At 42.6% G+C, this 14,753-nt stretch overlaps 1 protein-coding gene across 1 annotated transcript in view; it reads left to right on the forward strand.

The window, feature by feature from the left end:
- Positions 1-14,753, forward strand: part of mgat4b (alpha-1,3-mannosyl-glycoprotein 4-beta-N-acetylglucosaminyltransferase B) — a 125,146-nt gene that overhangs the window by 101,871 nt on the left and 8,522 nt on the right. The window contains exons 9-13 of the mRNA XM_085417645.1: positions 1,869-1,999; positions 3,126-3,233; positions 9,806-9,999; positions 10,101-10,179; positions 14,227-14,314. Of these exons, the coding sequence (XP_085273771.1) occupies positions 1,869-1,999; positions 3,126-3,233; positions 9,806-9,999; positions 10,101-10,179; positions 14,227-14,314 (600 nt within the window). The remainder of the gene's footprint in view (positions 1-1,868; positions 2,000-3,125; positions 3,234-9,805; positions 10,000-10,100; positions 10,180-14,226; positions 14,315-14,753) is intronic.

Raw genomic sequence — 14,753 nt, forward strand, 5'->3', positions numbered from 1 at the left:
TTCGTAGTTGTGGAAATACTTCTTTGTTATGACCACTCCAACTTTAACACACAAAATACTACCTACAGCAATACACAACCCAACGCATCTCTCAAATAAATGAAGGAGTCTCTGTATGTCAGCCTGTTTTTTGCCTTTGTAAAGCACTTGGTGACTTGCATTTCTGAAGACCACTGGAAGAGTGTTCACATTCAGGTCATTTCAATTATATTTTGATTTCATTATGCAGCCCTTTAGTGCAAAATGCAAAATTGTAAAATATTGATGGAAGGTTCCCACAGCTACAAAAAATTAGTCTGGAATATTCTTATAGATCAAGAAAATAAGACTGTTCTGATAGATTCAAGAAAGAGCTAGAATGTTCTCATAGATCTAAAAAAAAAAAAAAAGAGCCTAGAATGTTCTCAAAAAAGAACCTTGTAACATTCTCCTAGTAACAAAAAGAGCTAGATTGTTCTATTTAAGAAAGAGCCTAGAATGTTTTCATAGATTCAAAATGTCTGTTACTTGAAACACTGTGAAATCTGTTTATTAGTAAACCAACTAACAGAACAAATTGAATTTGTTGGTATTTGTCATGGTCGGCTGTGTGGCAGGCAGGCAGGAGTGGTGGACCCAAAATGCAGGATTCTCAGGACACGAGGTTTAAACAGAAAATGCAGCTTTATTGCTGGAGCAGAACATCAAGATAAAATAAAACTCACAAAAGCAAACAAAACTCTAAAAAGAGATGCAGGAGGACTGGAAATCCTAAACACGCAGCAAGTGAGGGTGAACAGACGTTAACGATGCGACACCGAGTAGGGGAAGACACAGACACTAAATACAAGAGGTGAACGGAGCAAAGAGGAAACAGCTGGGAGACACGGCTGACGTTGATTACACTGACGAGACAGGGAGAGCACAAAGCTGAACGCACTGACAAAGGGCACAGACCTACAAAATAAAACAGGAAGCACACGCCAGACAGAGACAGACTCGTAAACAGGCATAATGACGTCATGGACAAACAGAGGGACATACGGGCAGAGAAGACTAAGCACAGGCAACCTAAACCAAACATAAGGGCAAGATAACAAAACCTAAACCAGAAATAATCATCATCAACATCATCATCAGATAACTAAAGAATCAGAATATAATTGTAATCAAAACAGTATCACCAGAGAATAACTAATCCATAATGCAAAATAAACCAAAACATAAGAAACTCAAAATACTGGGTCGACCCGACCCAGGACCGTGACAGTATTAAGTTTTCCGGCATGAGTCCCCACACTATTAGCAAAATGAGTGAAAAACAAAATGGACCGAATAACTGGGAGGATCCGCTGAAATTCTTAAAACAAATATGACAAATGTCTTGTTTTAGCTGCCTCAGCTAAGGTAGATCATTATCTGCAATGGGAGTACTTTTACTTCTGTATGTATTTCTTTTTTCTTGTTTTCATACTTTTTTAATTCGTAAAGGAATATTTTTAGTTTGTAGTTTTGATTCTCGTGCTAAAAATAAAGAATCTGAATACTTCCTCTGGGCATAGGAAAACAGAGCAGCAGTATGAAATATAAGTATGGCACTGATGAATGACAATAAAGGTCACTGCTCCATCTTGATGTGTCGCCGCTGTTGTGACCTCTCACTTCTGACTTTCTTGCTGCTGGATGACGGGAATCAGAGCTTTTATACTGTCCCAGAATCTCACCAGCAAACTGTTTCTGAATCACTGCATCTTTTCACTAACATGCTTTTTGAGTGCAGCTCTGTTGGGGAGCTCATTGCTTATCTAAATATCTGAGTGTAAGTCAAAGAGTTCGATGAACCAAAATGCATGAAGGGCTTGCACTGAGCTGTGCTTCTCTCTGTGCAGGTAAGATGTTTAAGTCTTTGGACCTGTCGCTCATCGTGGAGTTCATGCTGATGTTCTACAAAGACAAACCCATCGACTGGCTGCTGGACCACATCATGTGGGTCAAAGTGTGCAACCCTGAGAAGGATGCGGTGAGTGGATCCAACAGAAATCATCAAAAACAGAGGAGATCAATACTGAATGAAGGGTTTACCATGATATCTACTGTATATAACACAATATCAGCCAGAAAAACAAAAAAACTCATACTTTTAACCATTCTGTCAGCTGCCAAACCTCTCACATGTGCATCAGTATGATAACAGCAACACTTTGAAGTCTTTTCATCGATGAAGGCTTCAGATTGTTATTGGCCCTGACAATTTTCCAACTTTCCGGAGCTTCATATGAGGCTGTTTTGTTTCTGAGTGGCACCTGTGTCACACTGTTAAGCACATCATGTGTTAGCGATCCGGTAGTGGGGCATATTGGTGGCGAACAAGTGACTGATGTGTTTTTGCTGCCTTTGTGTGATTTTCAGTCAGAATGTAAAATCAGCTTTGGCGTTACAAAGAGTGTGTGCAGTGTTTCAGCTCAGTCTCCTGGAAAAAAGTGAAAAAGTCACAGTTTGATTTGCTTCTGTCGATGGACACAAATTCCTGACTGAGAAACAGAACTTTGAACAAAGTGGCAACAGTTTATTTGAACTCAAAGCTGGTTTTCAAAACCGAAACCTTTCCAGTGGTAATTAATAACACAGTTAAAGTGTGAAATTCAAACTGTGCTCACATGAATTTTTGGAAATAAATGAATATATCCTGAGGAGGAGGAGGAGGGGTGTCAGTGGGATTAGTCAGAAGGCTTAGTTTTACTTTGTTTTCATTGGCTGATTACTTTTTACTAACGGGTTAAACATTATCTGGGTTAAAAAAAATACTCCTTCACAACAGTTAATGACGCTTTGTATTTTAGATTTCTCCTTTCTTTATGGTTTGTTTTGTTTTATTACAGTTTAGTTAACTTTTAGTTGTAATGTACTAAGGGCAAAGTTCAAACTAAAAGTGGTTAACGTCTCCTCAGTGAATACTGGAGCGTACCTGTTCCCTCGTTCCTTACTAACAGCAGGGTGAGTCGTGCTTCCAGCCTGAGAGTAAGCGGTTTAACGTGACAGCGTTCGTACTGCAGGGCTGCTGCACGGATGCTTTGTAGTTGAAGATTTGGGAGGATTGTGTGTTTGTAAATATCCCTGTTTGCATCTCCCCCCTCTCTGTCTTTCAGAAACACTGTGACAGGCAGAAAGCCAACCTGAGGATTCGCTTTAAGCCGTCGCTCTTCCAGCATGTCGGCACCCACTCGTCCCTGGCTGGAAAGATTCAGAAACTCAAGGTAATGACTGAGCATCTCTCTGAGCGCAGCTGTATTTATATCACGGCGGGAAATGTGCCGCTCTGTGAGCCTCGTGTTCCCGAAGATGACCACAAACACCTATTAGCAGCAGACACACGGAAACATCCATGAATATAAAAACTTATCAGGAACGTTTTTCCAGCTTGTCTTCCTGTTCCTCCCGTCACAAAACTGCTGTTATCTGCATAAACACAAATCCATATTAACTGCTTACCTTCAAAATAAAACCAGAACCTCACAAATGTGAAGCATAAATTCAGAAATTCCTCCATGAATCGTGACGTAGTTACTGCAGTCGTTCAGCAGCCTCACTTTAATACAGGAACATAACCAGAAAACAACCAGCTGGCAACCAGTCGAGCGTCCCAATGATTTCTTTTTGTCCTTTTTGCAGCATGGTTAACATCCTGATTTTGCTCTTATTCCCGAATCAACTCATAACTTTACTGGAATTGAGCTACAACCTAATTTCCAGCCCCATCCAAATTTCTTAAAATATTTATTTTCGAATAAAGGATTCGTCTCAAAAAGGACAGAAATAAGTCAATAAATCAAAACAAAACAATCGAATCCCGTTGTGCCTGCAGTCTGCTGCAGTCTGCTGCAGTGCACCAGCTGACCCTTTAAGAAGAGTTTGGCACAAACGTCCTGTGAATGTTGATCTTTGATTTGTTGTCACGTCTGTTTTGGGGAATCTCAGGTAGACTCAGTATTTAGTATTTTAGTATTTAGTATTTATTTATTTATTGTCATTGTCAAGAACAATGAAATTGCGTTTGGGGCTTCCATACAACCCCAAAAAAGAAGAAAATAATAAATACCCCTTAAAACCCAAGTGTACATATTTAACCCAGTGTGACTCCAATGCAATAAGACAATCCTTAGCAATAATGTTCGTAGAAATTCAGACAAAGACCTGAGAAACATGACAAAATACAACAATGCAACCCATTCAATATTATTGTACTGTGAGATATGATATCAGATATGATAGTTATCTATTTAAGACTCACAGCCACGCTGTGGAGCTGGTGGACAAATGGTGCTTATTTCATCTGTTTCCAAGGGGCAGGCGACATCTTTCAGTCGTGTTTTAGTTAAAGATTCTTTATAATTTAAGCTATAATGAGGCAGCGTGGCCACCCGTGGTGTCATTTCAGATTATTTTAGAGATTATTCTTCTGTTCTAAAGCTCAGCTCTGACCCGGACGGCCTCAGTGTGAGTTTCCTGAGCTTGAAGCGGGGTGAGGTTCAGTCCGAGTTCAGTCCAGCGTCTCTGGAGAGATGAAGATTGAAAGCCTCTGCAGTCGTTCGCAGCTTCGCTTCCTGCCAGCAGCTCGGCCCGAGCGCCTCCGTTTAATGCCTCTGATTACTGTGTTAAGCGCGGTGGATATTAGCCCGCTGACTGGTGCTGCAATCTGCTCTAATCAATTGGATATCGATCCGGCCGCCCCGTCCCAGAGCCTCCTCGCTGTGGGGATTGAAGCGCAGAGGCCGGCTGCATGGGGCCGTGTAACTATGGAGGCTAACTCCGCTATTACCCTCCAGCCTGAACTGTTCACCACTTCAGAGAGAAAATCATCCCAGAGTTTTAAAATTAAAGTCATAATGGGAGGAATTGAAGTGGACGTCGGATTTATTCGACTGTAGAGTCATGTAATTAAGAGGGAAAATTAAGTCTGGAGACTTGTTCATGGACGGAGTGAAAATAACAAAACTGATTCAGAGTTTTATTTCTCCAAAGTCATTAAATGTCTTGAGTTAACCCCTGACCTCTGCTTGCAGAGACTTTAACACTCAGCTGTAACGGTGTTTGAGTTTGCTGGTTTGCTGTATAAGGACTCATCACTGAACAAATATCTGTTCACTGACTGTCAGCGAGAACGACTGAATTATTTCTAAGGCCAAACCGTTCCTTTAACCGGAGTTTAAACTCATAATCATCCTCTTTTCATCCCCTCAGTTTTATCTTCAGACACTTCTTTTAGTCTGGAGCTCCACCCGAGCAGCTTTGCATGATTCACAGTTCAGAATCATCCTTCTGTATCTCACACCAGACTTGCTGCAGCTCCTCACTGTCTGAAACAAACTGGTTTAGCTCCACCCCTTTAAGGAGATCTTCGTCTGATTGGTTACCCTCACACACAGCCAGAAAAAAATTGCTGAAGCTGAGCATTTAAAGCACAGTAAAGCCTGACCTCTGACCTCATTATTATAAACTTTGTCCGTGTTTAATGTGAACATCTTCTGCTAGAACAGCAGATCTATGACAGGACCCATATGGAAAAGATATATATAAATCTTATAAAGTTTGTATCTGTCTTGTGTGAAACTTGTATGAAAAGCATATAAGTGTGAAAACAGATATAAGATCCCTTGAAAAATTATATAATGAAACTTGTATGTTTTGGATACTTACTAAAACAATGTATGAAAGTAATGCGAAAGTGGCCACTTTCATGAGTAAATCATGTAAGCCTTATATGATTTACTCATGAAAGTGGCCACTTTCATGAGTAATCACATATAAGTTTTTACTATTTCTTTTCCGTATGGGGAAGTACTGAGAAGCAGAGCGGGTCCACTTTAAGATCTGAAAATAGGAGCTTCTTATAAGAGAGTCTCAGACATCACCAATCACTTGCTCTTTTAAAACCTGATATGATGCTGAGCTGCAAAAGTTTATAAAAGGGAAAAGCTTCAGATTTGAGTTTCTCTTTTATTATTTGTTCACAAACAACAGAAACGTTATAAAATCCTCCTCACAGAAATGTGACAGGTAGGGTCAGAAAGGCAGAGCTCAGACAGAAAACCTCAAATCAAGCAGAATAAACGATAAAAATATTCTGACAGAACATTCAGCGGATGAACAAAGCCAAAACATTTCGCACATCACAAACAGCAAACTGAATGGGATGTGTTTTAACATCTGTACTCTACAATGTCTGAGAGAACCAAGTTTCATAAACAGGACCACAACAAGACAAAGTCACACAACTGTTACACAAATGCATCAGCCTCTGGAGGTGAAACCAGTGATGAAGCACCAAAAGCTGCAGTTCCTCTAACGTCCAACAGAGATTCCAGCAGCGAGTCAGTCCCCATAGACTCCCAAGTTAAAACTTTACAGCAGAATCAGAATCTGAATACTTTATTGATCCCTGGGGGAAATTATTTTTTGTTACAGTGCTCCATTTTAAACCAACATTAAGACAAGACAGACAATACACTAACTAAGAATAGTACAATATATACATATATATACATACATACATACATAAGTCACTCATAAATAAATAGTTGGAACATGTTAACATGTTAACACCCTAAAACACAAACTAAGTTGGGGTCTGTGATAATTTAACTCTTCCACACACCACAGGTGTGAGTTTAATTATAACTCACCACTTTAAATTGTATTAAGCCTTATTTTGTTAGGGGCGTGGCCTCTGTTGGCGGCTGTAGCTGCTAGCTGTCTGCTAGCTTATACCTCAGCTAATCGTTGCCCCTGAACTTGGCGTCTGTTTGTGCTGTTGGAGCCTTTTAAAAAAAACATTATCTGACCAATATGGATGCTGTGAGGTTATTGTAGTAACAGACTGTCCGAGAAGTCTACGCTCCAGTTTTAGGATTTTATTTGGATGCTACTGACTGCTAATTAGCTAATTAGAAATCTGTGACTGTGGATGTGGAGAGCTTCCTAACCAGGTTAGCTGGATTAGCTGATAGCTTAGCACCACTTCTGGTTCTACAAACTCAACATGGTGGTGGTAAAAACGGTGACATTGAGGTATGATCGACAAAGTACTGAGTGACATTACAGTGGTTACTGTGGCAGCTAAGGATGAAGGACCTGGACAACGCCAATGCTCCCCTGCAGGTAACATTAAAAAAGCAGATCACACCTGCTCCAGCTTTGTGAAGGTGACCAGCAGGATTTACAAAGTTGTGCAAACCTGAGGAGCAGTTGCTCTGCCTGCCTGTTCCTCATTACTGATCCCGACAGGCAGTAGCGGTTTTTGATACGGGCGGCAATCGCCCGGGGCGGCATCACGGGCATCGGCAAAAAAAACACGCTCATACTCATGCGGCCCCAAGTCATGCCAGCGCATAGTGGGAATGGCATAAGCACCGATCGGTTTTCTATCGCCCATTTGCTGGGAGTAAGGGCGCCCTCCGTTTGCGACGTGCGCCGGCTGCTTGCGCAGTGTTGGGGAGTAACGGAACACACGTACCGCCGTTACAAAATACAAAATATGAGTAACTGTATTCCATTACAGTTACTTTGTTGAAATAAATGGATTACACAGCGGTATTTTCCTGTTTCGTATTGTCAGGGGTCAGGACTGTTTGGGTTTTGCTTGTGCTGTTGTTTTGTTGTTCCAGGCAGCAGCGTTACGGTTGCCATGGTTACAGGGTGACGCTCTCTCTCTGTGTTTCCTGGGTGAGAGAGCGCCTTTTTATTGTTGTTGTTGTTGTGCTAAGCTAATAGGCAGAATGCTACAGGCATAGCCCTAAAGAACGTAGCCTCATGGGCAGTGTAGCCCGTGCTGCAGGGAGAATGGACCGCCATACCCGTTATGTGTCTGTGAGCGTGAGGAGGGAGAAAAGTGGAAAAGTACAAGTTGTCATCGAACAGAAACGGGAGCTGGAAGCATGTAAATATAATAATAACCACTGCAGCCAAGAAGAGTGCCTGACGAGCCCAGTTGTAAGTAAGCTATTAAGACTCGACTGTACACAGTGTTTGTGTTTTTCTCCGAAATAATAAGTTCCGTTGGAGCAGCCTTTCAACACCTCTCTCTGTCTCTCACTAGCAAACTTGACCCAGACAACAAAGTAAAGCTAGTTTTCGGCTACAAGCCGACACGGGACCGACTATTAGCCAGAGGTCCCTTTACCACAGCTGGGAGCCGCGGACCTTCAGTAATCGTAATAAATCACACAGCAATAGTACATTCATGTAGTTGTAAACAGCATGATAATATATTAAATAATCCAAAGTATTCAGAATGTGTTACTCTCATTGAGTAACGTAACGGAATACGTTACAAAATACATTTTGGGGCATGTATTCTGTAATCTGTAGTGGAATACATTTTAAAAGTAACCTTCCCAACACTGTGCTTGCGACACAGAGAGGAGAGGGCGGGGCAGCGGGGGTTCTCTGGCTGGCTGGAGCAGCATCTAATAACCAACTGGCAAAATAAAAACAAACCACCAAACACGAAAACGCCAGACATTATGATACAGACTTATAATTTGCACCAATGTTTTTTCGAAATTCTATACGTGAAAAGTGAGCGTGAGAGCCCTCTGTGCTCGCTGCTGAAGTCAAAGTAAACTTTGTCATCTCCGCTATATAGGTCCAGTATATAGAGAGACGAGAGGACGAGGCTCCAGTTACAGCAGTGCAAGTAAACAAACAATAAGTATAAGAAAGGTAAGAAAATAAATAAATATACTCTTTAGGACCAGGGGTAAAGGGATCAATAACAATTAGAGGGAGTGTTCGCCCAGGGCGCCAAACGGGCTAGGACCGCCACTGCTGACAGGAGTCAGAACTGCAGCTGCTGCTGTCATTTCACCTGTAACACAAATATTTGGTAATGAAATGTTGACCACAAAGGGCGCTGTGCCTCCCAGTGCATGTTTATCACAGAGAGTAACGTTATTGCAGTGTAGAAGCATAACAGACACGGTGCCTGCTCACACTGAACTTATTCTGTTAACAAACTGCATCAACGACATAGACGCTGTATCCACGCTGACGTGATGCCTTTGTAAAACTATGAGGAAGAATATCATATCTGTACTGATATGGGCTCGGCAAGGTGTTAGTGAAAGGATGCCACATCATTTGATGAGAATGCAGGTTTAACTGCTTTGTCGCCTTCATTCTTTAAACTCCAAAACTAACAGAGGTGTTTATTCTTCTTCATTAGATGAATCTTATTATTTCTACTAGGGAAATGCTCTCATTAATAATCTAAAGGTGGAAAAGGTTTTGTGAATATTTCATGTTTCATCCACGACGAGGTGGTATGGTAGCAGAGTGGCATGGCTGGATTTTTACAGCATATTGTGATCTAATAAAGGCTTCGGATTGAATTAGATCCTGATGGACTGAGTCTGTTTTCTTGCTGTTTGTGTCTGTGCAGTTAAAATCCTATCACATTCTCGTTTTGTTGGCGGCAGTCTTGCGTTATGAGTTTAGGTTCAGAGGTCGGTGTGTGGTCACTCAGTGCTGCTGTTGAATGATATCCAGAATACGAAAAGTCTCTGTAAGTGCACCAGAATAGCATGACATCATGCTTCTGTTGCTCTTCGGAAGGGTTTCTGCACTGAAGCGAAAGTGGATTAGTCATCAAGGACAGCGAGCGCGTCTGGCGATGATACCAGCGGTTCGAATTATCTTCTGGTTACTGCACAGTGGCGTCAGCTGTGCAGTGATTCAGACGTGCAGCTGCAGAAGCATCCAGCAAGGCGTGACTTCAGACTGAAGAAATGATTTAGTCATGTGATGTCTGTTTGTTTGGGGGATTTTTTAGGATAAGGACTTTGGGAAACAGACTCTCCATAAGGGTCACGCCAACCCGCTGGCGGAGGTGACGACCAGTCTGAAGACCTACCAGCACTTCACCCTGGAGAAGGCCTACTTGGGTGAGGACTTCTTCTGGGCCTTCACCCCGGTGGCGGGGGATTTCATACGGATACGATTCTTCACACCTGTTCGCATCGAAAGGTCAGTAACGAAGGACGGGATAGGGGGAGTACCACAGGTTAGAGTCTTCCCTCCGTCCCTGCTCCTCTTACTGAAATATCACCTCTCTCTCTTTCTCTCAGGTTTTTCTTCCGGAGCGGAAACATCGAACATCCAGGAGACAAACTTTTCAACACGTCGGTGGAAGTTCTGCCTTTCGATGTGAGTGTTCAGATACAGTTTTAATGGGTGGGGCATCCTGGGAAGCCTTAAAGTGTCCACATGCTTCTTTGCTAGCTGTTTTGGGTAAAAGTATAGAAGTTTAAAATCTTTTAGATGTGCTTACTTTCTTAAAAGATCATTTCGGTGCGGTCCAGCAGAGGGTCAACTGAGAACAATCTTCGCCCACTCGTGTGGTGGCTAGCAGCATCACCTCTCCTCGAGAAGGTCCAGGGTTTGAATCCAGGCTAAGGCCTTTCTGTGAGGAGGTTGTTCTCCATGTGCTTCCTCCAGCACAGTTCAAAGACATGCGTGAGGTTCAGTTTAATTTGGTCTTTGTCTCTGTTAGCCTGTGACGGCCGGGATAGGCTCCTGCACTGAATTGGATGAGGTTTTCATTTAATGGATAGATGGGTGAAATTTCTGCTTTTTGACCCAGTATCCATCACAATGACAGCAAAGGATGAGAGTGCAAAGTTAACATAGCCTTTAGAAACATCAAGGACGAGGCAGGCAGGCTGAAACAAACCGGAGTAATCCAGGAAGCCCCTAACCGAGAGATTAATTTCCATCTATAGCAGGAGACCATATCGGACTCTGCCATGAGTGCCTGCTATAAGTGAGAACAGATTCAGTTTGTGGTGTGTGGAAAAGGAGGCAGAGTGATGGATCACTGCCACTTTCTGTTTGTGGTCGACTGTAAAACAAAGGCTGAATGAAGCCGAGAGCCTCAGCGGGGCAGAGAGAGGTGGGCTGAGAGGAAGAGGAGCTCCTACCGAGATCAACAGGAGAGATAAAACGAGGAGAAGAATCGGTACGCGCTTACAGGAAGCTGAGCACACAGACACGTGCAGACCAGAGCTGGAGGAGGGAGGCGGTTGCTGCAGTAATGCTGACCAAGAGCAGGAAGGGAGGAGGAGAAGGAGGGGGTGGGACTGGATGATGGCCCTAAAAACTGCAGGTACACGCCAGAAAACGTGGCTGCACAAAACACGATTAATGCTAAATTTGTTAGAAATTTCATCGTCCATGCTGCGGCTGCTCCCGGGGCCGAAACATGTCAAAGTGTGGTTTGTGGAGTTAAATCGGTTTAGTTCATATGAAGCTCATATGTCTGTTGTTGTAAAGGCATCAAAGGGCTTCGGCTTTTCTGTGTATCGAGTTAGTAACGCCCAGAAAACCTGCAGTCGAGTTTTATCATCAGATCATCGCCTGAGAAGAGTCCAAAAATGATCAGTCTTCTTCTGCCTCCATCTCCTCCTATCCCAGCATCCCCCTCTGTCACACCAACCCTCTGCATGACCTCCTTCACAACATCCTTTCTGAGGTCCCCCTACCTGGCAGCTCCATCAGTATATCCGTATATGCTCATCTCCACCCGTTCCACCCCCTTCTTTTCTTCACCTCTCATGGTTTGGATGGTTGACCCCACGTATTTACACTCACCTGCCTCCCTCTCATTCACACTTATCTCTTTTTTCATTTGTGATTCAAACATGATGTGAATGTGTCAGTGGAGCCGTCAGTAATTGAGCTGTTCTGATAAGAGGATGATGGAGGTGAGCTGAAAAGAATTAATTTTAGGTGAAAAGGTCATTGAATTATCATATTAATATGTATGTAATGTGATCATTTAAACCGTTATGTTGAACCGGCGGTATTGTTTGGATTTTTTGAGGCTGTAGGTGTGAATAATCGCTGTGACAGCTGAGAGCAGGTAAAATGATGTTGGTTTAAATGTCAGAGTGCATCTTTAGGCAGCGTCTCCATTCAGAAGTTGATCAGCAGCCGGGACAGCGTCTCAGTCTGTGCGAGGACAGGAAACAGTGCAGGTGTGTGCGCACATGGGAAAGCTCCAGAGCCTTTATGAGTACTGTTACTCCGGCACAGGAAGCACGAGAAACAGCAGCAATGTTAATGAGTGAGCAGCTTAAAGTCAGAGTTTTCACTGGTGGATCTCCCTTTAGCTTCTTTTACCTGGCTAGATCACCATGGTAACAGGTGTGAAACACATGTATAAAGTGCAGAGGGGTGATGCGTTCGGGCTTTCGGTGGCAGTGCTGATCAGATACACAGTCGTATTTCACTAACAGCGACACAAACGGCACTGCAGTCTCAGTTTAGCTGTGCAGTTTTTAAAAAAATATCCTCTTTAATTCCTAATGTTGCTCTTTCTTGTGTCGCCTATACATTCATTTTGTATAAGCCGTGAGACCAGTTTTCCCGTGCTTCACTCGCGTACGTCAGTTTGAAGAGGAAAAAGAACTCCACGGGACTCTGATGTGAAAAGATGTAACAAAAAATTTATTTCACAGTTTGCATCTTACAGGAGTGGTCAGGTTTAACTTATCCTCAACAAAATAACCTACTACGGTAGGAAAACCGTGTGGCTCTGTTCTACCCTGCTGCCGCGTATAGTTTATGCCGTATTAACTCTTTTTCTCTCTCCCCCCTCCCGCACCGCATGCGCTAATTTGCATACATCCGTGATGCCCGGATTTTACTATAAACACGAGTCTTTAAGGCACATGTATTCATGGTACTACGTAACCAAACCAACACAGCAATAAAATAATTTTAGTTCCACCATAAACATGCATTTACTTCCTAAATTATTAATTACACAAACAAGCTTAACAACAGCGAAATATAAATACTAAAACATATGAACTATCTTAACTTGGCTCCCACAAATTTCCTGTCTGTCTTCTGAGTGTTTCCGCCTGTGTCTCGTCAACGACTCGCGTTTGTGTTTCCGTTCTTGTTGCTTCTTCAGACAGATCCTGTGATTCAGCAGAACGTCCTTCCAGTAACCTGAAACAATCATTTTCTGTGTGACTCTATAAGTTTCTCACTATACTGCGTTACTTCAGTTCATTGAGGTTTGCGGTATTCATTCATGCACAGGTCTCTGAAGGTCCCATCACAACATCTCAGTCGGTTGAGGTCTGGACTCTGAGTGGACCATTGCAGATTTGCTGCGCTGCTCTGGATCATTGTCCTGTTAATGACCCAGTTTGGTCTGAGCTTTAGCTGTGGGACAGATTTCCAGAAGTCTTGTTGTTTATTCAGAAGCAGCTTTGCAAATCTAAACCGTGCTGCAATTTCTTTTTACAGAGAAAAGACTTTCTCCTGGAAACCCTTCTGCATAATACCTTAGAATTTAACTGTGCTTTTTACCAGGAACGAGGAAACGAGCTATCCTCAGGGATGTGTGACACCCTTGCTTTGTTATTCCTGTCAGAATGGAGAGTTTTGGTAGTTTTTTTAAAGTTAAACAAATCCAGTTGACCTGAGGTGTGTCACATGCACCCCACAGTGCTTTGATTGTTTAAGGAGGTAAATGAGGTTCTGAAAAAAGTGAAAGTTTTTCAGAAAAGGGTACTCAGTGTTGCATTATTTCAAGTAAAATCCTGATTTAATGTTACAAGTATAGTGTGATGCTTTAACCGTGGTGCTGTTGTATTCATAATAATAATAATAATAATAATAATAATAATAATGTATACTCTATTGATCCCTGTGGGGAAATTCCTCTCTGCATTTAATCCATTCACTCAGTGAAGCAGTGGGCAGCCATTGGGCGCCTGGGGAGCAGTTTGTAGGGATGGTACCTTGTTCAGAGGTACCTCAGGGTAGCCGTTCAGTGGATTCAACCCCCGACCTTCCGGTCACGGGGCCACCACTCTACCTACTGAGCTATCCCTTCCCCATTATATGAGAAGTTATTAAACTTTTAGTGTGTAAAATGAGCCCAAAGCTGCAGAAAACACAAGTTCTGAATCTAAATAGAAAAGTTAAACATAGCTGGAGGAGAGGAGCTGGGGTTTTTTTTATTGCTTTTATTGCACATGTAACTGATCCATGATAAAAATGAGTTTTCTCCTTATTATAACTATAATTGAGACTCTCCAGCTTTCAATGAATGGCCTTAGATTAGATTTCTAATTGAATGATGAGGCGTTTTCTTTCTGACACACTAACGATACAAACACAGAGTCAAATAATCTAATTGATTAACTGATCGGCTGGTGTTTCGTTTGCTTCCAGAATATCCAGGCAGAGAAAGAGGCCTTGATAGAAGGGAAGGAGAAAACGCCAAAGTACCACCGGACCGAGGACGGCTTCATCAGAATCGGTGAGTGATGGCACACAGACAGCAGACAGCTGTGTGCAGCTTCACCGAGTTTCCTCGATCATCATAAAGTGATGGGTGTAGCAGCAGCTGAGGACGTGCGACTGACATTTGAGGAGCTGTAATGAGCTCTTTCCCTGCACATGAGCTGTCACAGTTTACATCTGCCGGGAGGGAAAACGCTCCTTTTACTCTTTTATCTTCCTGAGCTGTGGAGTGAACTTCGACACGCAGTCTTTACAGCTGATCGAGTTCGGCTGTTCTCCATTTTAAGAACCTGTACTTGTAAGCAGCTCCACAAAACTGCCAATCAGCAGAGCTCAGTGCTGAATATTTCACCTCCCAGCAAGGATTATTGTAAAGAAAGCACCTTGGAACAGCTGATCTTTCAAATATCTGAGCCCTGTGCGCTAAAAAGTCACATTAATTTGATTTTTGATTA

This window comes from Rhamphochromis longiceps, linkage group LG2 (genome assembly GCF_057381845.1).
Source record: "Rhamphochromis longiceps isolate RC_006_pf linkage group LG2, R_longiceps_female_GT1.1, whole genome shotgun sequence".
Classification (NCBI taxonomy): domain Eukaryota; kingdom Metazoa; phylum Chordata; class Actinopteri; order Cichliformes; family Cichlidae; genus Rhamphochromis; species Rhamphochromis longiceps.